At 39.4% G+C, this 25,826-nt stretch overlaps 1 protein-coding gene across 1 annotated transcript in view; it reads right to left on the bottom strand.

Annotated features, from left to right (window-relative positions):
• Positions 1-25,826, bottom strand: part of LOC126092027 (helicase MOV-10-like) — a 375,996-nt gene that overhangs the window by 14,437 nt on the left and 335,733 nt on the right. Inside the window, exons 16-18 of the mRNA XM_049907422.1 lie at positions 19,854-20,005; positions 11,322-11,452; positions 10,664-10,784 (exon numbers count right to left, since the gene is read on the bottom strand). Of these exons, the coding sequence (XP_049763379.1) occupies positions 10,664-10,784; positions 11,322-11,452; positions 19,854-20,005 (404 nt within the window). The remainder of the gene's footprint in view (positions 1-10,663; positions 10,785-11,321; positions 11,453-19,853; positions 20,006-25,826) is intronic.

Genomic DNA, 25,826 nt, shown 5'->3' with positions numbered 1-25,826 from the left:
ACGCCCCAACATCGTGCAGCCCGCCTCCAGTGGTGTCGCGACAGGCGTGAATGGAGGGACGAATGGAGACGTGTCGTCTTCAGCGATGAGAGTCGCTTCTGCCTTGGTGCCAATGATGGTCGTATGCGTGTTTAGTGCCGTGCCGGTGAGCGCCACAATCAGGACTGCATACGACCAAGGCACACAGGGCCAACACCCGGCATCATGGTGTGGGGAGCGATCTCCTACACTGGCCGTACACCACTGGTGATCGTCGAGGGGACACTGAATAGTGCACGGTACATCCAAACCGTCATCGAACCCATCGTTCTACCATTCCTAGACCGGCAAGAGAACTTGCTGTTCCAACAGGACAATGCACGTCCGCATGTATCCCGTGCCACCCAACGTACTCTAGAAGGTGTAAGTCAACTACCCTGGCCAACAAGATCTCCGGATCTGTCCCCCATTGAGCATGTTTGGGACTGGATGAAGCGTCGTCTCACGCGGTCTGCACGTCCAGCACGAACGCTGGTCCAACTGAGGCGCCAGGTGGAAATGGCATGGCAAGCCATTCCACAGGACTACATCCAGCATCTCTACGATCGTCTCCATGGGAGAATAGCAGCCTGCATTGCTGCGAAAGGTGGATATACACTGTACTAGTGCCGACATTGTGTATGCTCTGTTGCCTGTGTCTATGTGCCTGTGGTTCTGTCAGTGTGATCATGTGATGTATCTTACCCCAGGAATGTGTCAATAAAGTTTCCCCTTCCTGGGACAATGAATTCACGGTGTTCTTATTTCAATTTCCAGGAGTGTATATATTGAGAGGCCATTGTCAAAATACCCAGACTCGTGAACAGGGGTCGACAAGAGGTTCGTGAACTTACACCACCTATTGCCCAAACCGCCCATTTCTAAGCCAAAAATATCCTTTTAGAATGGGAAGAGTTACCCCAAAATATAATACCATATGACATAAGCAAATGAAAATAAGCAAAGTAGACTACTTTTCATGTTGAGCGATCACTCACTCCAGATACCGTTCGAATAGTAAAAATGGCAGTATTAAGTCTTTGAACAAGATCCTGAATGTGGGCTTTTACACGACAGCTTACTATCTATCTGAACACCTAGAAATTAGAACTGTTCAGTTTCACTATCATATGCCTATTCTGTTAAATTAAACGTCAGGTTTAGTTGTACTGTGTGTTAAAAACTGTAAAAACTGAGTCTTATTGTGATTTAGCGTTAGTTTATTTTCTACAAGCCATGAAATTAGGTCATTTACTGCACTATTTGAAACTGAGCCAATGTTGCACACAATATCGTTTACTACCAAGCTAGTGTCATCAGCAAACAGAAATATTTTAGAGTTACTCGTAATACTAGAGGGCATATCATAAATAAGGAACAGACGTGGCCCCAAAACTGACCCCTAGGTCACCCCCTACTTGACAGTACCCCACTCAGACCCCACATCACAGCCGTTATCAACACTGAGAATGACGACCTTTTGCTGCCTGTTGCTATAGTAAGAGGTGAACCAATTGTGAGCTACTCCCTGTATTCTGTAATGGTCCAACTTCTGGGGCAATATCAACACAATCAAATGCCTTAAGAAAAAAAAAAAAAAAAAAAATGGTCAAGCCTTCAAAACCTTTTGTTTAACCCATCCAGTACCTCAGAGAGAAAAGAGAATATAGCATTTTCAGTTGTTAAACGACTTCTTCTAAAGCTAAACTGTACATCTGATAGCAAATTGTGTGATACAATATGATCAATTATCCTTACATACACAGCCTTTTCAAGAACTTTTGGAAACACTGATGGCATAGAAATAGGTCTAAAATTATCTACAATATCCCTTTCACCCTTTTTATGAAGCGGCTTTACTACTGAGTACTTTAATTGCTCAGGAAACTGACCATTCCTAGAGGAAAAATTACAAATATAGCTAAACACAGAGCTAACATGTGCAGCAAAGTACTTGAATATTCTGCTAGACACTCCATTATAATCATGGGAGTCCTTAGTCTTCAGTGATTTAATTATTGACTCAATCTCCCTCTTGTCTGTATCACACAGGAGTATTTCAGACATCAATCTCGGAAAGGCCTTTGTCAAGAAAGTTATACGATTCCCTGTAGAAACTGAATTTTTATTTACTTCACCAGCAATGCTCAGAAAACGATTACTAAATACTGTACATATATCTGATTTATCAACAACAGAAATATTTTTACTGTGAACTGACTTTATATCGTCGATTTTGTCCTGTGAATTAGCTATTCTATTTGCATACCACATACTCTTTGTCTTCCTGATACCATTTTAAGCACCTTACAATACTGTTTGTAATGGGCTACTGTAGCTTGATTGTGACTACTTCTAAAATTTTGATATAATTCCCACTTCGTTCTACAAGATATCTTTATCCCACTAGGCAGTCACCCGGGCTGCCTATTCAGGGTGTATACGCGGACAAGGAAAAAAAATTCCCAGGTTTTTCCCGGATTTCCCAGTTAAAAATACACTTTGTCCCGGGTGAAAACACACTTTTTCCGTGTTGAGCAACAGTATATTTTCCCTTTAAACTGTGAAACTTATCAGTCCTTTGAATGGTTTTATACACGGGCGTTGAATTTCCCGGAACTTTAGAAAACGAAACTCAGGGAAAAAGACACGTTTCGCAAATATGTACGCTGCGTATTTTCGTATTACGAAAGTATACATTGGATTTCCACCAAACACCGCATGTTACTTTCCGAATCATTGAAATTGAGATTTCGATGCGCTTTTGTAAGCCGTTCATAGCTCATGTCACGTGATCTCGCCAGCCGATTACGGCAGATATTCAGAGCATAGGACACGTGATGTAGTCAGCCAAGAGCAGCATCACTGTTAAGTAGCACGTACACACAAACAGGGAAAGTTAATATTTTGAATTAATATACATAGTGTTGCTACAAGAAAAGCAAAGCTTTCACATATAATATTGGTCTCTAAGGTTAATAAGCTGCAAGAGAAGCTAAGCTTTCGCATACAATGTTGATCTTTTCTGCGTGTGTTACACTTAAAGATATATCACACAAATGTGCCAGTAAAATTTTTAATAATGACATAAATGTCTGATCTTCAGGGTTCAAAATTATTCTAAATGGCTCGTCATCAAGGGGTTGATTTTTAAATGAGAGTCAAATGCTCTGTGATTTAAGAAATTCATGGTATATTCTCGCATATAGTTCAACTTATGTAAAAGGACATTTACTTTGAAAGTAACGCTTTTCAAACTACCATTCGCAATATTTTCCTGTGACCTGTTAGAAACAGGTTCGTTTCAGCAGTTGCCAGACAGCGCAGATAACAGGCGACACTACGCTTGCGCTGCTACAATGACGTAGGAAGCACGTATGTATGTACGTGTAAAACACTGAAAGATCATACATTATCTCATAAAAGAAACAAGACATCAGAGGATACTCCATGATCATCGGAATTTCATGAACCATACTAAAATGTGCACATTCAAAGTGCATACTTTAAGTGCACATTCATATGTCCAGATTCCCAATGAAGTAGACCTCGACCTGATATTAAGCTTTTCAGTGTGATTTTCGGGATGTAAATTTTGTTGGAGCACCATTACTGTATTATATCATGTTTGGTTATTATGGCATAATGCCATACGTGCTAGAAGATGAAAACGTGCACATGAAATGCAGCGAACTAGCCAGTACTGTGGAATTAAACATTTCGTTTCCCTCTGCGGAAAAGGTTAATAAATGTCATATTTTGTTAGCAAACAGAAAAAAAACCTTATTTGTACCGCAGGACGATTAATACTTGACTGTAAGAAAGGTGGAAATAAAATAAAATCCGAAACTAATAACATATTTTAGCCTTCTGTGATTATGTGAATATAGCTCCCGGCCACAGATGTCAGTTTTGTTTTCATCTGACGGGAGAGTAAACGAAGGGGAAGCAGAAAAATCACCAAATGTAAACACGGGTCACGTGGAGACTACCCTCTATAACTCAGACTGTTCTGCGCATCAGCCCAAAAAAGCTGTTAATACAAATAATACACAAGACTGGTGGAGTTTCTCAATCTGATTAAGTCTATTTCGTCACTGTCTGCTAGATAAAAGAAAATAGGCCTTTCTAATATTGCAGCAATCTTGTAACACTCGCCGAATAAACGAGACTGTTTTGGCACAAATGGGCATTTTTATAATACGAATATAATTCACGAAGTACCAATATCAAATGCCTAGAAGGGCTACTACAAGCAGAAAGCTTTATGTTAGGAAATAGTTTCAGATTTCATTCATACGCACCAGTTTCTCAAGCATGAGATCGAAAAGAAGTATTACGAAATTTTTATATAAATTTGGAATCGTCACACTCTTCCATAATTTGTGTGATGGCCCCGTTTCTTATCCTTCCTCGTTCTAACAAACAATCTTATCATCACCAATTCTGTAGCTATTCCTGCCACTGGCAAAATTTGTTCACCGATTAACTTCACTAACCCTGACGGAATCACAGGTTTAGTTATCCCGCGATTATTCTCCGGTTAGGCATTGTTACATGTTTGTACAACACGTTTTCCACATTACTTCCAGTATAGAACTTAAGCGGCTCCTAGCTGGGTTCAAATGGCTCTAAGCACTATGGGACTTCACATCTGAGGTCATCAGTCCACTAGACTTAGAACTACTTAAACGTAACTAACCTAAGGACATCACACACATCCATGCCCGAGGCAGGATTCGAACCTGCGACCATAGCAGCAGCGCGGTTCCGGACTGTAGTGCCTAGAACCACTCTGCCACAGCGGCCGGTTGCTAGCAGGGAACTGTACAACTGGTCCTTACTAGTGTAGCGATCTGGCCTAAAATTTTCTGTCAAAATTTCATTTTCTTGGATACACCTAGAAGATAATACGTAATCTTTCTCACCTGTTATTCCTCTTAGTCGTTTATTTCCATTCTGGTAGTCTCAATCTATGGATTTCGCTAGTAATTATAACGACCCTGATCATTCGCAAACCCAACCAACCGCATAATCAGACAGCGATTGGCCTTTATCCATTTGGCTTTACTCCGCTCAGCTCGTATAGCCCCGTCCCCTTCGGTCTGTGGAAAGTTTATTTCTAGATGCAACGAGGATGCTCCTGACAGAGACACTACGTACACTATGCACGCATTCAAAAATCAACTTATAATTCATTTAGAAATCAACTTAAATGTGTTCAAAAATGTTCAAAAACCAACAGGATGAATTTCAAAATCATATGAGCAATCAACAGACCAACGTGCGCTGGATGCTAGGTGCTTTGTGAAACAAGTTTTTTTTCCCTCAAGAATAACCTTTTCCCGATAGCATCTAGCTAGCTGCTTGCTGCGACTGCTTGCACAGCCACCAGCCACATTCCTGTAGCCAGATACGGGAGAATCTACTACTCAAAAGCGACTCAACTGCGCACGCGCATGAGCCCGCTCGTAACTGCTAAAACGAATCTAATGTAAACAGTTGTGACTTTATGCTCATAGGGGCAATTTGTTGTTATGAAGTGTTCCATAATCTTCCTAAAGCCTTTGACACACTTTGCTGTTGGCAAATGCTTGCATGAGCACTGTGTGTCGGTGTTGTACACGGCACATTTCCTTTGCAATTTAAGTTATTTTAGTTTTTTTCTCTCGTTTATGATTTATTGTTGCAGTATTATTCTGCAGTAGTGGGATACAGTAATATCCTTTGTTAGAGTATCGGTTCTTACCAGTCAAAATTACAAGAAATTAACAGAAAACAAAAACAATGAAAAACTCCCGGAATTCTAAGAAATTCCCGGGTTCCTCCCAATTTTCTCCTAGATGATAAAATTCCTGGGTTTTTCCCAGATCTCCCAGGTCATATACACCCTGCTGTTACTGCTAGTACCTGGTTTAGAATGTTCTAATGGAAATCATCGTAATAAAAAGATATAACAACCTCACCAGAAAGCAAGAATCTGCCAGTGCCACCATACAGAGGACACTGACAAGATCTAGAACCAGGGTGCTGTAGTTGGCTCCAATGAGGACTACTGAAACAGCTGGCCACTGTTTCTCCAGGGGAGGAAGCACTGCTGCAAGCTGTGCAGCTTGTAGTGTGGCATAGCAGTTTGCGTCACTGGCTGCCATCCTTCAGGTCCTTAGTTCAAATCTGACAATCAACAATTATTTGTTATTTTGCATTTATCTTTTCTGGAAGGTTCTTGAACTACCTTATCTTTGTAACGTTTGTATATTCTGGAATACTTGATATTTGCATAAACTGCTGCATTCTCGGTCCAGAAGTTCTGTTCCATTCTGTTCTGTTCCGGTTGTACGGTAATATTTGAAATAATGTGCTTTCTGTTTAAGTGTTGTACCTTACTGACCACCCTGTTGTTGGATTTGGACTCAAGTGTGGTTATGACATGATAGAATTTTCCTACCAATATTGTATGTGTAATTGAATGCAACATACAGTGTGTACGTAAGTGGGAAAACTGACTGTTAAATTACATTCTTTGTGATAAACCATTGTAAACTTTACGTCCTGTGGAAAAGTAAGAGTAAGCATCTGGATTAACAGAAGGAAAAATCGATGCCACATTGGGATTCACTGGATGAATCCTGAAATTTAATTTAACCATGAAAGAAGTGTCCTAACAAAGGCATATTCAACCAATCTGAGTATTGCTCATCAATCTGGGTCTAACTGAAGAGATGGAAAAGATCCAAAAGAAAGCTATGTGTTTTGTCATGGGATCAATTAGTAAGTGCAACAGCAATACAGAAATGCTCAACTAAAAACTAGCAGGAATAGTTACACGAAAGGTGTTTTGTGGTTAACTGTTGGAATTCCAAGGGTGTGCATTTGAAGCAGTCATCCATTATATTACTGCCTCCTTCACACGCCTTGTCAAATGACATTAGCACAAATACAAAGGTTTAGAGATAGTTGTTCTTCCCATGCACCATTCACAAGTGTAATATGAAAAATTAGGTGGATAGCGATAGTTGTGCAGAAGTACCCTCCACGCACACACCTCAATGTGGCTTGTGGAGTGTAGATGAATGAAAAGGGAGGTTTGCAAATGAATAATGGCATGTGGAAGGTCACCAAGTTATTGCGCAGAAATGAGGTATACTGCAGAAAATGACCACATATTTGTCTGTGTAAGAGCAATCAATATAATACTCAAGAATTAGCAGACTAAAACATATCTGCCTGTGACAATAGCTACAAGAATCTCAAGATTTATTTAATATCTACATCATCATACCCTCCCTATTAGAAAGAGAAAAATACATTTGTAGATGATATGTAGTAAAAGCTAGATATTCCAAACACACCAATCCTCATTGTGTCCACAGTCAATCGATCGACCAATTGGTCGGTCGACCAACCAATCGATCAGTCAACCAACCAACCAACCAACCAACCAACCACTCACTCACTGTCTGTCTGTCAAGAGAACAAGAAACTATTTTTTCAAAGATATGCTATAAAAAAACAGCTTTCCATAAGTTACTATCATCTTCTTAGGCACTTAAAGGTTGTAAATTACAAATAGAAATTTGAAATCTATGGCTACTGACCTGTGGCAGTCAGCAGATAAATCTCACAAACAGATCACCTGGCCATCAGATTGTTGCAATTTTTTATTTCTGTTAGTAGTTAAATGCAAATTTCCAAGGAACTTTAATTTACTACATTCAAGGCAACTAATTGGATAATAAATGGAACATTAATTCATATCTCATTGTGCTGTTACTTTTTGTCGTTGAATTCAAATACCTACATCATTTAACATAAAATTCTTGAAATATATACTAGTTTACACATCTCTAATCATCATCATTTATGAAAAATGCACATCATCTTGTTTCTAGTTACACGTCACACACGTTACAAATACATTATGAAAAGGATAGATTGCTACTCACTGTGAAGATGATGCGTTCAGTTGCGGACAGGCACAATGAAGAGACAGAGGCAGATTGAGCTTTTCGCCAAAGGCAAGGCAGGCAGGCAGGACACACACACACACACACACACACACACACACACACACACACACACACACCATCGCGCGCGCGCTCACTCACACACACACACTCCAGCGCGCGCGCGCGCTCACTCACACACACTCCAGCGCGCGCGCTCACTCACTCACACACACTCCAGCGCGCGCGCTCACTCACTCACACACACTCCAGCGCGCGCGCTCACTCACTCACACACACTCCAGCGCGCGCGCTCACTCACTCACACACACTCCAGCGCGCGCGCTCACTCACTCACACACACTCCAGCGCGCGCGCTCACTCACTCACACACACTCCAGCGCGCGCGCTCATTCACTCACACACACTCCAGCGCGCGCGCTCACTCACTCACACACACTCCAGCGCGCGCGCTCACTCACTCACTCACACACACTCCAGCACGCGCGCGCTCACTCACACACACTCCAGCGCGCGCGCTCACTCACACACACTCCAGCGCGCGCGCTCACTCACACACACACTCCAGCACGCGCGCGCTCACTCACACACACACTCCAGCACGCGCGCGCTCACTCACACACACACTCCAGCACGCGCGCGCTCACTCACACACACTCCAGCACGCGCGCGCTCACTCACACACACTCCAACACGCGCGCGCTCGCTCACTCACACACTCTCCAGTGCGCGCACGCTCACACACACACACACACACACACACACACACACACACACACACTGCAGCGCGCAAGCTCACACACACACACACACACACACACACACACACACACACACACACACACACACACTGCAGCGCGCACGCGCGCTCTCACATTGGGAGGAGGAGATAGGGCAGAGCGATCAGAAACTGTTAGGTGGAGGATGTGGGAGCAGTAGATTACCATAGGTTTAGGCTTGGATAATTTAGGAGGTGGATGATATGTTTTACGGATAATTCTCATCTGCGCAGTTCAGAAAAGTCGTTGGGAGAGGGGGGAACCCAGATGGCCCAGTTTGTAAAGCAGCCATTGAAATCAAGAATGTTATTTTCAGCTGCATGAAGTGCTACAGGGTGGAAGTGGACCACGGGTTCATTTAGAAATGTTCTGCCCACTACCCTTCCCACCCCCGCCGTCCACCGAACCTACACAATATACTCATCCATCCTTACAAAACGTCTACTTCCAATCTCTTACCTCATGGCTCACACACCTGTAATAGAACTAAGATGCAAGAAATATTCCATACATCCTCCCACCACCACCTACCCCATCAAAGTCAGGGCTACTTTGGACCCAGTCATGTACTGTACAAGCTAACCTCCTATCACTGCACTGCATTCTACATAGGCATGACAACCAACAAGCTGTCTGTCCATATGAATGGCCACTGACAAACTGTGGCCAAGAAACACGTGGACCACCCTGTTGCCAAACATGATATCCTTCATCTCAATCACTGCTTCAAAGCCTGTGCCATATGGATACTTCCCACTGACACCAGCTTTTAAGAATTGCACGGGTGGGAACTTTCCCTGCAACACATCCTACCTTCGTGTAACCCTCCTGGCCTCAACCTTCGTTAGTCACTGTCCTCACCTATCCAGCTCATTCCCTTTTTCCATCCACCACCACACCCAGTATTTTTCTTTTTATTTCTCTCCTCTTCCGCTACCTCCTCTCCCCCCTCCCCACATCTCCCCCGCCCTCCATCTAACCTGCAGGCTTCACTGTCCGCCACCCCAAACCATACTATCCCTCCCCCTCCCTGCCCCGACCTCCATCTAACCCCCACCCAGTCACCACTCCCATCATGCACTGCTGTTGCTGCTGCTCGCAGTGTGGTTTTAGTCGCCCAAGACTGCAGGGGTGCGCGAGCGTCTATTGCTGACGAAGGCCAATGACCAAAATCTTTAACTGTGAAAGTCTTTGTTGTGCCTATCTGTGATTCAGCATCTCTGTTATATGGTGAGTAGCAACTTTCCTTTTCATAATATTGTTATATTTTTCATAATATTGTTGATATTTCAACCTGGACTTTCATTTGTGCTTTGCAAATAAAAATCCTTAATTACCGAAGAATTATAAAAGACCATTAATAACAATTGTTTTTAAATTAACAATATTTCATAAAATATCAATACTTAAGAACTTATATTTGCAATAGAAACTGGAGTTTTGCATGCAATATGTAATTAGAAAGAAGAAGAAATGCATTTTTCATAAAAATTATTAGATGTGTGTTAATTAGCATATATTTGATGCATTTTATATTTGAATGATGTAGGTATCTGAACTGAAAGAAAAAAATAAAATGAAAAAAGATAACAGCGTGATTCGAACCAGTAATCCAATGATTACCCGATTACAATCCTCCAATGTTTTCAAATGAACAATGCATCCTGTGACGAAGCATAGCCTTAATTTTAATAAATTATCCTCAGAAAACTGCAAGGTTGGTTTTCTCAAGAAATTTTGAGGGTTGCATTGAACTGCTTTGCCATATTGATATTTTAGCTCTGAATTTCACACACTATAAAATATAAAAAATTACAAAAATCTGATTGCCATGTGGTCCCCTTGTCTTATGATACTTACACTTCTCTACACATTAACGTGTAATTATGCTTAATTTACCTGTCTGATGTAAGGGGCTATAATTCCAATGTCAGTCTGCTTCAGTTTGACATTTGCTTTTGGCCCTGTCAATCTGTCAACATACTTTAGTACTTGGGTAACTTCATATCGATTGAAATGACTGAAACAGAAGACAATGAATATTGTTCTTTAAAGTGTCAAGGAAAACAGTGAACTCTAAAACAGTAAATTAAGGAGTTCAAAAAATACTTATCAAAATGTTCAAAATGGTGTAGAGTCTCAGTGAGAAAAATTTAATATTAATGAAAGCAAGAAATACAATGTGACACAGAAAACAAGTAAATACAAGCAGGAATTGGATAGCCGGCATGAGAAAAGATTTAGGAATCATGTGGGCACCAATGAATTAGCTAATTTCAATGTGAAACACATACTCCAGAAACTTGTTTACTGATCAACAATACACTCCTTAAACAGTACAGCAACAGGAAGAACCTTTAGATATGTTGGTGAAGCTAAGAAAAGGAGAGAAGGTAAGAGGCAGAAAGGGTGGGTAGAACTGTGACAAGAGGGTTGAAGAAGAGCAGCTGTAGAGGGAAGGCAGTGAAGTGGAGGAAGTGGAGGGGAGAGAAGTGGAAAACTTTGTCAATATATCACATTATTGTTAAAAATGTAATGTAATCAACTAGTCAATTACCTGGGAGACTGTCCTTCTCGTTGTTCTTGTCCAATGATTCCATGAAATACCACAGCACAACCCCCGCTTTCACTACCATTTAAAGCGAAAGATAACACTGGGTCATTACGAACACTGTCTGGACACCTTTCCTACAACCAAAAATAAATGAAATAGTATACTTAGAACAGCAAACTCTGAGTGGAACTACTGTCAAAGAAATAGATTGATGAGAGACACTGAGGTAAGGAGAAGGATTTCTTTGTATGATAATGAAAAATACTGTGGAACAAGTGAAGGTAACCATTCAGGCTAATTTGATAATGTTTGTGGTATTACTCAGCAAGATAATACTGGTTACACATAATGCCCACTACCTTGGTCACATTCCAACTGAAAGTTGGGTGCATTTTTACCTTGCAGTGCGTGCACCGAAAGCATTCATGAAAATTAATAATGGAAAATACTGAGGAAAGTCATGTAATTTTGCTTTTGATGTTGTTGATTTTTCTGACAGTGAGAACGAGAAAAGTGTGGTAATGGCAACAAAGAAGGTAGCAGAAGATGCAGGGAATTGTTGATAAGTGAGACTTAAGTAAATTCATTTGTCCAAAAAGGAGGGACATCATGATGAGTGGGGCAGGTTTCAGGTATCCGACTCAAAGCAGAATTAGTAAAATGGACACAGTAAATATTTAACTGATGATGTAGTTAAACATGTTCTAGGGAGGGGGGAACCCTCCAGGCTGAAATATCAACAACAATATAAGAAAAAGACAGCTTTCTCCTTACTGTAAAGATGACACAGTAAGTTACAGACAGGTACAACAAAAAGACACTTACACATTAGGTTTTGGCCACAGCGTTTGTCAGAAAAGGAAACACCCACATATTTATTCACACAAGCAAGCACACCTCACACAAGCGCGCGCGCGCGCGCGCACGCACGCACGCACGTGTGTGTGTGTGTGTGTCCTTTTCTAACAAAGGCTGTGCCATTTCTTGTGCCTGTCTGTAACTTAACATATAATCTTTATGGAAAGTAGTTATCTCTCTTTTCCTTATATTGTTCATCATCTTAGACAGCAATTTCTGCAGCACAATACAAGTTCGCGTGGAAATGGACATCCAGGCTAACAAAGGAACTCGGAGAAAAACTGTTCATCATACGGGTTTTCATTTTGAAAGATGTGAGAACAAACGAGTCGTCATATGTGAACAAGAAAACACAGATGTAAAAAGAGTGCGGTATATCCCCACTTTTACGTTCCTGAAATTAACGTTTTCCCACCATTTACGACATTTCTTTTATCGGCCCTATCAAATTTCCTATCCCCAAAATGTTAATTTGCACCCGATTTTGTATCAACATATTTATAATCTTCCCGCAATTCACGCATTAGGAAAAAACATTTGTGGAGAAAATTGACGCTGGCACTATGTTGATCGTTTATTTACAAATATTACGTGGTTAAGTTTCTTGACACCAGGGGACACTACTCAGCGGATCTGAACCAGTACACGTGTAAAAGTTTGAACAATTTGTGCCGTACCCATTAGTTATAGGTGGAGACTTTAATCTGGCATCCATTTACTGGGAAAATTACACGTTTATCACAGGGGGCAGAAGCAAAGATTTGTGTGAAGTTATTCTAGGAGCACTCTCAACATACAACCTTGAGCAATTGGTTAGAAAACCAACCTGAGATGGGAACATATTAGATATCTTGGCGACAAACAGACCTGATCTTTTTGAGGAAGTTAATCTAGAAGAAGGTATTAGCGACCATAATGCCATTGTGGCTTCTATGTCAGCTCCAAGCATTCACCGCGGGACACAAAGATATTGAGCACCTTTGATCGGAATTTAAAGGTATTGTCCACCATGTGCTAGATAAGTATGTGCCTAGCAAAAATATAGGGGAGGGAAAGGATCTGCCTTGGTACAACAAACATATTAGGAAGTTGCTGAGAAAGCAGAGAATTTTGCACAGTCGTTTTAAACATAGTCACTGCCCCACTGACAAACATAAATTATGCGAAATGAAAGCAGCTGTCAGAAGGACAATGAGAGATTCTTTTAACAAATTTGAAAGCAATATTTTATCTGCAGATTCTAAAAATAACCAAAAAAAATTTGGTCATACGTAAAATCTATGAATGCTACAAATAATTCAATACCTTCTCTTGCAGACAGTACGGGTAATGTAACTGATGATAAACAGAAGGCCGAAATTATAAACCTAGCTTTAAAAAAAACTGTTACGGTAGACGACTGCAGCACCATTCTCTCTTTCAATTATCGAACAAACGCAAGGATGGCTGACATAGTGTTTAGTGTATCTCGGACTGTAAAACAGTTGGGTCTGATTCAAGAGATTGAGAAGATCCAAAGAAGAGTGGCAAGATTTGTGACTGGTACATTTAGCCATCGCGAAAGCTTTACAAATCTCATAGAAAGTTTGAAGTGGGACACACTTGCAGACAGACGGCGCACTAAACAGAAGAGGCTGCTCACTAAATTCCAAAATTCGATCCTCACCGAGGATGTAGAGCTTATATTATTACCACCAACTTTCAAATCGGACAATGATCACCATTCAAAGATAAGGGAAATTAGAGCTCGTACTGAGGCATTCAGAAAGTTGTTTTTCCCTCGTGCAATCCGTGAGTGGAACAGAGGGGAGGAAAATATGACTTTGGTGCGAATTGTGCCCACCACCACACACCGCTTGCTGGCTGCCGGAGTATATATGTAGATGTAGATGTGTCTCCTGCTGCTGCCAAGCTCTTTTTGGCATGTTAGCTGATGGGAGTAACTAGGTTTGTTCGAATGAAGATACAGCGACCAATCACAACCATTTCCAAACTTTCTCTATTGTGCAAATGTAGTTTTGTGATTGTTGTGATCACTGTGACACCTTTGTCGAACAATATTTAGTGTGTTTCGGCTTATGGCCACTTGGAGTGCCAATTGACACTGTCATTCACTTTGAGTTGCTCAAATGTTTTCAGCGTAAACACAGTGCTGGTTACGTATTTTATTCATACTGAGCAAAACGTGTTACGAGAATTTATTCTCGTTGTAAAGTGCAGTATTTACGTATGTATTTTTTATGATGTTGCACAAACAAACAATGTGAGTGATAGTTCCCATGTGTGTGTGTGTGTATAACCTCAAAAAGACTACTACAGTGCAAGAGACTCAGAATTACACACATTCCAACACCACACAAAATGCTTATGTACATATTTGTACCTTACAATTAGAAAAAAAAATTCTCGAAACACTTAGTGCCAAGCATGAAAAAATATGTAACTAGTGCTGTATTTCATTATTTAAATATTGAATGACAGCTGCAAGCTTTCAAAAACATCGATTATGACATATGAAATTGAGCCACATGTTCCTACTTCTCAGACAGTTATCAGTTCCAGTGACACTAGTGGTTTTTATTACATAATAAACCTTCATTAGATAATAAACAAGTCCGTGACAAGTCTTTTGATGCATGTTATGTGTATATATCATACATAAAGTGCCAGGTGGTATCTGTACGTAACTTTTACAGCTTAAAACATTATTTCCCCACATTTTATGTTTTCCAGTATTTTACACTATTTTTTTTAAATCCTTTGAAAAGTGTAAAAGTGGGGTTTCGCTGTATATTACAAAAGATTTTTTAGGAAAAAAATGGAGCATCGAAATTCAAGTGGCCAGTGGTTTAGTTATGAACAACCTGCACAAGCTGAAACTTTTCTGGAAGAAGTAGTGGTTTATTTAGAACAACCATGGACTCTTACATCTATACTGAGGATAAATGTCGCAAAGTGACAATGTGTAAAGATATTGTCAAACAACAGCGCCAGACGACATTACCATGTTCTGAATGCAGCCTTATTTATGTGAACATATCCTCTACTATTATCACTTTGGAGTATCGTGTACAGAGAAAAAAAACATGTACACACAATGAAAGGCAAGCTTTAGGCCTTAAGGAGCACCAAGTTTCTCCTATTTATTCTAACCAGGAAATTTTGCAGGAGAATGGTTACCCTCCTATTGCTCCCAAACTATCTTGGCCTATATCCTCTAGAACTCATCTGGAATCTTGCAAAAAATAATAATTGTAGTAGTAACATGTCTAATATCTAGCTCTCCAACTGAAAGAAATAATGGCTGATGCTTTTGGAGCTACGAACTAAACTCATGGTCAATGAATTCAATCTACTTTTGCAGCTATAAAATTTGATTTTACTATTGTAGTACTATAAAACAAGAAAGGTCATGTATTACGACAAAGTATTTGATGCAGTGGGGAAGCCAGTGGGCATTCTGGTGCGATCCTCTCCTGGAACTGCAGGTTATGTAGCATGAGTAAGTTGATGGAGGAGCAGGAGTGTAAGATCTGTACCCTTCAGGTGCAGTTGAAAAACACACAGGAGGAGGAGCTAGATTGGATGAGGAGGGAGAAGGGGGTTGGGGAATGGGAGCTGGCTGTTGGCAAGAGATCTGCTAGGAGAAGAAGATTTTCAGATAGTTTTACTATTGGTGTTTGCAATAGATATGACCAACTGTCAGAGACTAGTGGAGAGGAATCTCTAGTAGCTGTAGATGTAGGAAGCATGCAGCAGACCTCAGTAGTTGCGGTGGCTAGAACAGTTGCCAAGTCGAAGAAGAAGAAGAAGGTTCTGCTGTTAGGTAGTTCTCATGGCAGAAGTGTAGGCCAGCAGTTGCAGGAAGTATATGACGGGGTATCTAGCAGAATACTCAAGTATTGTTCTATGTATGTTAGCCCAGTACTTAGCCACATCTGTAACTTTTCCTTTAGGAATGGTCGGTTTCCTGACCGATTAAAGTACTCGGTAGTGAAGTCACTTTATAAAAAGGGAGACATTGATCATGTTGACAATTTTAGACCTATTGCTATGCCATCGGTGTTTGCTAAAGTTATCGAGAAAGTTGTATATTCAAGGTTACTGGAGCATTTAAATTCACATAATTTGCTGTCAAATGTACAGTTTGGCTTTAGAAATGGTTTAACAACTGAAAATGCTATATTCTCTTTTCTCTGTGAGGTTTTGGACGGATTAAATAAAAGGTTGTGAATGCTAGGTGTTTTCTTTGATTTAATGAAGGCTTTTGACTGTGTTGACCACACAATATTACTGCAGAAGTTGGACCACTTTGGAGTAAGGGGAGTAGCTTACAATTGGTTCGCCTCTTACTTTAATAACAGAAAGCAATACTGAGAGTGGTAGTGATGTTCACTTCCAATGGGGCACTGTTAAGTGGGGCGCTCCCCAAGGGTCGGTGCTGGTGCCACTGCTGTTTCTTATTTATATAAATGATTTGCCTTCTAGTATTACAGGTGATTCAAAAATATTTCTGTTTGCTGATGACACCAGCTTGATAGTGAAGATTCTTGTGTGTAATATTGAAACAGTAACAAATAATGTAGTTCATGAAATAAGTTCATGGCTTGTGGAAAATAATTTGATGCTAAATCACAGTAAGACTCAGTTTTTACAGTTTCTAACTCACAATTCAACAAGAACCGATATTTTGATCAGACAGAATGGGCATATTATAAGCTGTTGTGGAAAGCCCATGTCCAGGATCTTGTTCAGAAACTAAATGCTGCTTTATTTACCATTAGAACAGTATCTGAAATAAGTGACACTTCAACACGGAAAGTAGTCTACTTCACATATTTTCATATGCTTATATCGTATGGTATTATTTTTTGGGGTAATTCTTCTGATTAAAAAAGGGTATTTTTGGCTCAAAAATGGGCTGTCGAGCTATATGTGGTGTAAGTTCGAGAACCTCTTGTCGATCCCTATTCAATAGTCTGGGAATTCTGACATTGCCTTCACAGTATATATATTTTCTTTAATGTCGTTTGTTGTTAGCAATATTAGCCTATTCCCAAGAGTTAGCAGCTTCCACTCAGTTAATACTAGGCAGAAATCAAATCTGCATGTGGAATGCACTTCCTTGACTCTGGTGCAGAAAGGAGTGCAGTATTCTGCTGCATCCATTTTCAATAAGCTACCACAAGAACTCAAAAATCTTAGCAGTAGCCCAAACTCTTAAATCTAAACTGAAGAGTTTCCTCATGGCTCACTCCTCCTATTCTGTCGAGGAGCTCCTGGAAGAGCTAAAAAATTAAGCAAATTCCAGTGCTACAGTGTTGATTTTCTTTATTTAAACTTACGACTTGTCACCTGAATATGTTTTTTTTTTTTTAATTCATTTTATCTGTTTCTAATATCGTGTTATAATTTCATGTATTGACTTGTTCCATGACCATGGATACTCCTCCTTAATTTGGTCCCACGGAACAATAAATAAATAAATAAATAAATAAATAAAACTGCCAGGAGAAATATAATTATATGGACGGAAAAACAGAAATTGTAATAAAAACTAACAACAGTTGGCAGGAATTCGAACAAAGAATTGGCATTATTGTCTGTGAATGGAACAGCAGGTTATGAATTGACAGACAGCTAGAAAAATAGCAAAATCATCGAAGAAGGTTGTTTTACAGATACTGACAGCAAAGCATCATCAGCACCTGAGACGAGGTATACTGTACACCCTGTTTCTGCCCTTTTCCTAAAGGAGCACTTCACTCGGTGGCACTTGTGTATAGGTGTGCAGTGCTGCACTCTAAAGAGTACTGGAGGAGGTGCTGTTGCTGGCTCTCTTCCCTGGAAGCTTGTCCTCATATTTAATTTCTTGATTGGGGTCTACCCTCATAACAAGTCCATCGTCAATTTCTTGTTTACATATAGGCATAACCATTTGCCTAGAGCTAAAATCAGTAATTTCCTGTGCACTGTAGGCAATCTTTGTAAATATATAGTGTCATAAGAGTGGAACTATCGAACTGCCATCATGTTGTAACTAACATTCAATTTCAACATCTGGACACCACTTATGATCCTGATAAAGCACGACAGTTACAAAACAGTCCACTAATGATGCAATACGGATGTCACATCAATCTAACTGCACTTTAAGATTAATCCGAAACAGACTGTTGTAAATAAAGATTACCTATTATAAGCAGCTATTTGACGTACCTAATCTAACAAATCGTGTCATTATCAAGACCTATATTACGGTGTCATTATCAAGACCTATATTACGCTGCTGGCCCTATAGAAGAAAAAAGTTACAAATGGGTAAATCTGAGCTAAAACTTTCTCATGATTATGAGACAGACATATATACAATGAGATATATCATTCAATGAGAGATTTCTAGTACAACAGAGAAAAGCTGTTAAATTTTGCAACAAAAGCTGACAGCCAAGCTGGGCCGTCACATCCCAAGAGGCTCTAAACATAAACTTGCCTGAAACTAGATGAGCGACTCTTGGTTCCAGCTGTGATGTCACCATTTTTGCATCTCTATCAATACAAGAATGAGTACAACCTTTTTGAGGTGTGACAATGCCTGGATGAGCACATCCAGAATTAAAAATGAGTTTCACAGTTGCTAATTTTTGAGTGCATGCCAATGTAGCAGATGTTAAAAGTGGAGTCTACAAATGTGGTTGGTCATGAAAAACTCAGTTGAAAGAAATTGTCGAATGGCAAATGAATAGTGTACTGAATACAACAGCTGCATGGTGAAAGAATACTGAACAGCCATTTGCAAGTAGGAAATGTTGTACACAACAATGATGCATTCTTGAAAGTTGAAGATTTACTCAAAAATTTTAGCATAATTTTGTTGTTACAATTCTATAATAACTTTCAACAAAGGTCACAGTAAACGAATAGCGACATCTCAGTCCATTGTGCTTCATGAACTCCAATGAACCAATAATAATAATAAAATATTCCACAATCAACAATGAGATGAGTAATCATCAATCATCAATGCAGTGAGCAAGCTAGGGAACTCCCACAGCAGAAGAGAATAGCTCCTGTATCAGATCCAATGCCGTAAGAGATTGGCTGCATAAAAGTCTAAAGATTTAAGGAAAATTTTATGCTACATCAGAGTGTCCAAAATGATTTAAACATCACTACAGAATTTGAGAACCTGCTGTTCAGGGCAAGAAACTTTATAGTAACAAACATGCAGTTGATGCTTTTTGCAATGAATTCTTCAGATATACTGAACATGGCAATTTCCTCCTGGAACAGATTTACAAGGTTTATGAAATTGGACTCTCCTAGAAGGGTGTGCTTATATGAACTTCAGCATCTCAACTTGACACAATTGACAACTTTTGAGTATCCATGTTTTTTGGTAATCAGTGTAGTTTCGGGTCTGTAATCAATCACGATAATCAGGAGTTTGCTGTTTTTTCATGTAGCTAAAATATGGTCTTTTACTGAAGTTTGTATTTTGGGAGAATCTTCTTCTCAGACAACTCTTGAGTTATTAAAACTTCCAATTTTACAATGATTATATATATTGTGGATGCAGAACTAAAATGCATTTGTAAAAAACATCAACACAAATATTATCACACAATTACAAAGACCACAAATGTAAAAAGTTTTTGCATTTATTCTATGAATTACCTGCAGGTTACCACCATAAAACAACACATTAGGAAGCTGAAGAATATCTGGATGTGATCTGTAATTATAAACCAACTGTGTGATGTAAAGAGGGTCATAAGGTTCCTGATATAGCTCACATGTCTTCATTAGCCTCTCCAACATCGAGACTCCTGAAATGAAGCATTCGTAACAGACAAATGTCAGTCAATGCACACAATCACAAACTAATTCACTCTAAAGCATAGCACTAGTATACTTTTATCAATATTACTTTATTAGTATTAATTTCAAAAAGACATATTCACCAATCACTGTCATATTTCATTCTGCATAAATAAATTTCTTTTCTATAGCACATCAAAGAAAGTGTCACTCATTAAGAATATCACTGACTTTTCAACTTATTAGGTTCATGTTGTACTCATATTTCACACAGTGTAAACGAAGTGAGGTTAAAATTGTTTTCAAACACTGTACTGAATCATTTGTACTGAATTGATTGATTAATTAATGTGCACAAATGTGGCTGAGTTTTTCTTCTTATCACAGAAATAAAAATAATAGAAATGGAACAATTCATCCAGAAAGTTAGTTCCATTGTGATTTTACAGTAATGGTACTCTCATTGAGCAGATTAATTTGTTCATTCATTTTGCGGGTTCCCCAAGTCTCCTTATCAAGGAGGGTCTTCACAGATGTTAAAAATACAATTGGAAAAAGTAGCCATTTCAGGCTACTTCTGTGAAGTATGAGTGCATGTCCAGAAAGTAAGTGTACTCTGATCATAAGGGACTGTGGTTTTCTGTTTTTTTGAGAGTTGGCAACACTGTGTGGTAAAGGGAGGGATCCCTGACCAGAGCGAGCATCATCACAGGAACATGGTGGCACATAAACTCTTGTTGTAGTGGCCGGTTGTGTGAAAGGTGTTGGTAAGAAATCCCACCAAGTGTCAGCTACCTGCTATGATCTGCTTTCCACTCTCAGAAGGAATACTACCTACTGAAATCTTCTGACGGATCAAAACAGTTTAGGATGAAAGTGTTATGAACAAAATGAGAGTGTTTAAATTTTGTAGAGAGTTTAGTGGAGGCAAAACTAATGTACATAACAGAAAGAGGAGTGAAAGATCTTCCATTCTGTCTGAATTGTTGATACAAAAATTCTGGGAAACCATTTGTGAAGACTGCCGATTAACAGTGGACGAAATTTCTGTGATGTTTCCAGAACTCTCTCATACGAGATACTCACAAAAACACTAGGATATTGGAAACGGTGTGCAAGATTGGTCCCGTAACAGCTGACAGATCAGCTCAAGAAAAGTTGGGTCAATAGCACTCGCGAGTTTCTTGAGTGACTGGAACTAGAATGTGAGGATTTTCTGAGCTCTGTGTGACTGGAGATGAAATGTGGGTAGCTCATTACATGCCTGAGGCAAGACAGTTGTAACAATGGCATCATAGTAATTCTCAATCTGCCAAAAAATTCAAAACCACAATTTTGAGAAAAAACATGGTATTGGTATTTAGGGAGTAAAAAGGGATAATTTTGGTCAAAGTTCTGTCTCAGAGGGAGACCATCAATGCACAATGATACTGAGAGCCTCAAAAGGAGCATGATTACGAGAGAGAGTGCTTGTTGAACTTTGCCTGCCTTCACACAGCCTTACCCACCATGGCGCTCATGGATGCAATTGGTTGGGATCTTTTAAACCACTTTCTTGAATGAGTGGAATTTAAAATGATGAACAAGTGCAGAAAGAGGTTCTTAAAAGGGGAAGGAGCTGGTGGGAGACTTCTTCAAGGAGCACACAAAGAAGCTTGTTCCACAGATCTCCACATGCATTATGTGGATATATAAGGTGTTTAGTCTCATTAAACCCGTAAACGGTGGCTGCACTAGCAGCTGCTAATCTACTGATACCAGTGATTACTTCAAGATTACTTTATCAATATCCATCTAAGCAGAAAAACAGCTGCTTTGAAAATAAATAAATAACTAAAAGTAAATAACAAAATAAATAACTAAATAAAAATAAATAACTTAATAAAAATAAAAGCCATTGATCTTCCTCTCAAATTACTCAGCTGTTGTTGTTATGTAATACTTTCAAAGTATGCCTACATGCCAGGCAAAAGTTGCCGTGTAGTGATAGAAAGGCATTTTCAAATATGAACAAAACTGAAATATTCATCGCATGTTAAATCTACACTATCATTTGTTTTGGGAATGTGGGTAATACATGTACCCAGTAATTTGTGAATATAATGTTAAATACATTTCACTGAAGAGGAAGGAAAGAAAGTAGACCACACCTATATCATCGATGACGAGGTGACTAGAACTAGAAGACAAGCTTGGATTAAACTACTTTAGGCAAGTTATTTGAATGTTCCATGGATTGTATTTGTGATTCATTCACCTGTGGTCAATGAAGAGGGGCAGCAGCTCCAAAGGAACAGTCTGGATGATTGACTAATCTGGCCTGGTAACATTAGACTACACTGCCTTGATATGCTGGTAGTGCAAACAAGTGAAAGCAAGGGGAAACTACAGCCTTCTTATTTTATTTTCCCAGGGGCAAGCAGTTCTACTGTATGACTTAATGATGATAGCATCCTCTTGGATAAAATATATTGGTGGTAAAGTAGTCCCACATTCGGATCTCTGGGCATGGACTACTCGGGGATGTTACCACGAAAAGCAAAACTGGCACTCTGGAATATTAGAACCTTTCATTGGATAAGTAGGTTAGGGAATTTTGAGAGGGAAATGAACAGGCTAAAGTTGAATACAGTGGAAATTAGCGAATTTCAATGGCAGGAGAAACAGCGCTTCTGGTCAGGTGAGTATAGTATCAGAGGTACAAACTCAAATAGGAGTAATGCAGTACTAGATCTAATAATGAATAATAAAACAGAAATGAGCAGTGCAGTGAATGGATTTTCATAGCCAACACAGACAGAGAGACAGCACCCACCACCTAGCTCCATATAAGATGAAGAAAATGAAAGAACATATGATGATAGACAGTTAAGGAAGATGGAAATTTAATTGTGATTAGGGACTGGACTTCGATAGCAGGATAAGGGAGAGAGTGAAAAATTGTAGAACATGGACTGGGGGAAAAGATATTATAGAGAATGCCATCTGGCAAAGTTCTGCACAGAGACTAATTTAATCATCACCAACATTTGGTTTAAGAATAATGACTAAAGTTTTAATATGTGGGTGCAATCTGTGAACACTGGAAGGTTTCAGATTGACTATATAATGGTATAACAAATTTTGAAACCAGATTTTAAATGGTAAGACGTTTCCTGGGGCATATGTAAACTCTTCCCATATTTTTTTGGTTGTGAACTGTAAGTTTAAACTAAAAAAATTGCAAAAAGATAGGAATTTAAGGAGAGAGGACTTTGAGAAACTGAAAGACCCAGAGGTTTTTGAAATTTTCAATAGAAGCTTTAGGAATGAGTGACTAATTGGAATGGAATGTAACAGAAGACAGGAATGGGTTGTTTTGAGATATGAAAAACATAGAAAAGCTAAGGCAGCAGAGGACCAGATAGATAAAAACACAATGCCTATTAAAAATCCTTCTATAACACAAGATGTACCAAATTTAAGTGACAAATGGAAAAAATATAAAAATGCAGTTAATGAAGTAGGCAAATGAGGATACAGACAGAAAGTTCATAATAGCTAGGGGACAAATGCATGGTGTTAGAAACAAGCAAGACAGGAGGAAAGATAGATGCCACCTACAGCCAAATTAGAGAGACATGTGGAGAAAAGAGATGCAGCTATACATATCAACAATTCAGATGGTACACCAGTACCAAGCAAAGGACGGAAAGTTGAAAGGTTGGAAGACTTTATAGGGGTTAAATCAGGAAAATTAATTTGAAAGTAATATTATAGAAAGAGAAGAAGGAAGTAGATGAAGATGAGATGGGTGATATGATACTGTGAGAAGAATTTGACAGAAGACTGAAAGACCCATGTAGAACGAAGGCACCTGAAGTAGGTGACATTCACTCAGAATTATTGATGTCCTTGTGAGGGGACAAAACTATTCCACCTGACGTAGCAGATATATGAGACAGGGAAATATCCTTAGACTTTAATAAGAACATAATAATTTCAATTCCAAAGAACACAGGCATTGACAGGTGTAAATACTACAGAATCATCATTTTAGTAAGATATGATTGCAAAATACTGAGATGAATTATTTATAGAAGAACAGAATAATTACTAGAAGCTGACTTTGAGGAAGATCAGATTCGGTTCCAGAGAAATGTAGGAACATGCAAGGCAATTCTGACCATACACCTTATCTTAAAAGATCGGTTGAAGAGAGGCAAACTTATGTTTACAGCATCTGTAGATTTATAGAAAACTTCTATGTTGATTGGAATACACTCTCTGAAACTGTGAATGTAGCAGGGTTAAAATACAGGGTGAGACAGATTATTTACAGCTTACACAGAAACCAGACTGTAGTTATAAGAATCAAAAGGCATGAGAGGGAAGCAGTAGTTGAGAACTAAGTGAGACAAGCTTGTAGCCTATACCCGATGTTGTTTAATCTGTACATTAAGCAAGCAGTAGAGGAAACCAAGGAGAAATATGGAAAAGAAATTAATGATATGAGAGAAGAAATAAAAATTTTGAGGTCTGCCAATGACCTTGTAATTCTTCAGAAATGGCAAGCAACTTTGAAGAGCAGGTGAACAGTATCTTGAAATGAGGGTATAAGATGAAGATCAAAAGAGTAAAACACGAATAATGAAATTCAGTCTAATTAAATCAGATGATGCCAAAAGAATTAGATTAAGAACTGAGATGCTAAAAGTAGATGAGTTTTGCTATTTGGGTGGCACAGTAAGTGATGGTGGCTGAAGTAGGGAAGATATGACATAAAGACTGACAAAAAACAAGAAATGTAAGAGTGAGACTTAGGCATGAATACAGGAAACAGGTCCAAATGGATGTTTACTGGGACAGTTATTCAGAAATGAAGAGGTTTTCACAAGATAGACAGGTGCAGAGAGCTGCATCAAACCAGTCTTTGGACTGTAGGCAAAGACTACACACTTTCTCAGTGCCAAATACTGCCAAATGATTGCCTTGGTTTCTTCCCCCCCCCCCCCCCCCTCCAGTGATTTACAATGCCCCCCCCCCTCTCTCTCTCTCTCTCTCTCTCTCTCTAAGAACTAACAATTAATTTAAAAAAAATACATTTCCGAATGTTGACGTTACTACACTAGGCACAATTACAGTACTTGCTTCTTCAGCAAAGATAATTATATCTGCTTCTTGGATAAATGATGGAAGATAACTTATACGTGACAATGTCAAGAGTGGTCTCATCAATAACAATTTCCTCCATCCTATAATTTCTAAAAGTCTAATAAAAACGATTCTTTCCATATCATACCGTGAGGTCACAATTATGACCTCTGGAACATGCAAATAACTAATTCTGTAACACATGGCATTGTGGGTGTTCCACATTCTGTAGCTCTCACATATGAAGATGTCTGTAATGGCACAGTGCTGTTCTTCTTGCCTTTATAATGCTTATTAATAATACTGAGCTATCTTGGTATGGGGTCCAATTTAATGCAGAAAATCGAAGAAATGGATATGAACATTTGGCATCATTGGCCGGGAGGCCCCTTACGGGTCAGGTCCAGCCGCCTTGGTACAGGTCTTATTACATTCCAACACCACACTGGGCAACCTGCACACTGGATGGGGATGATGATGAAGACAAAACAACAACCAGCCCCTGAGAGGAGAAAATCCCCAACCCAGCCAGGAACCGAACCCAGGCCCGTAGGACGGCAATCCGTCACGCTGACCTATCGAGGTGGACATTGAAGAAATAATTAGATTTCATTTGCTATTCTTCTAACGAATCGTAAACAGCCATCTGTTTTCCACATGTCAATATTTATGCGGCCACTGGACCTCGAATTCTTT

The sequence above is a fragment of the Schistocerca cancellata genome, chromosome 7 (genome assembly GCF_023864275.1).
Source record: "Schistocerca cancellata isolate TAMUIC-IGC-003103 chromosome 7, iqSchCanc2.1, whole genome shotgun sequence".
In the NCBI taxonomy this organism is placed as follows: domain Eukaryota; kingdom Metazoa; phylum Arthropoda; class Insecta; order Orthoptera; family Acrididae; genus Schistocerca; species Schistocerca cancellata.
The sequence above is the reverse complement of the archived record's forward strand: the minus strand, read 5'-3'. Positions and strand labels throughout refer to the sequence as shown.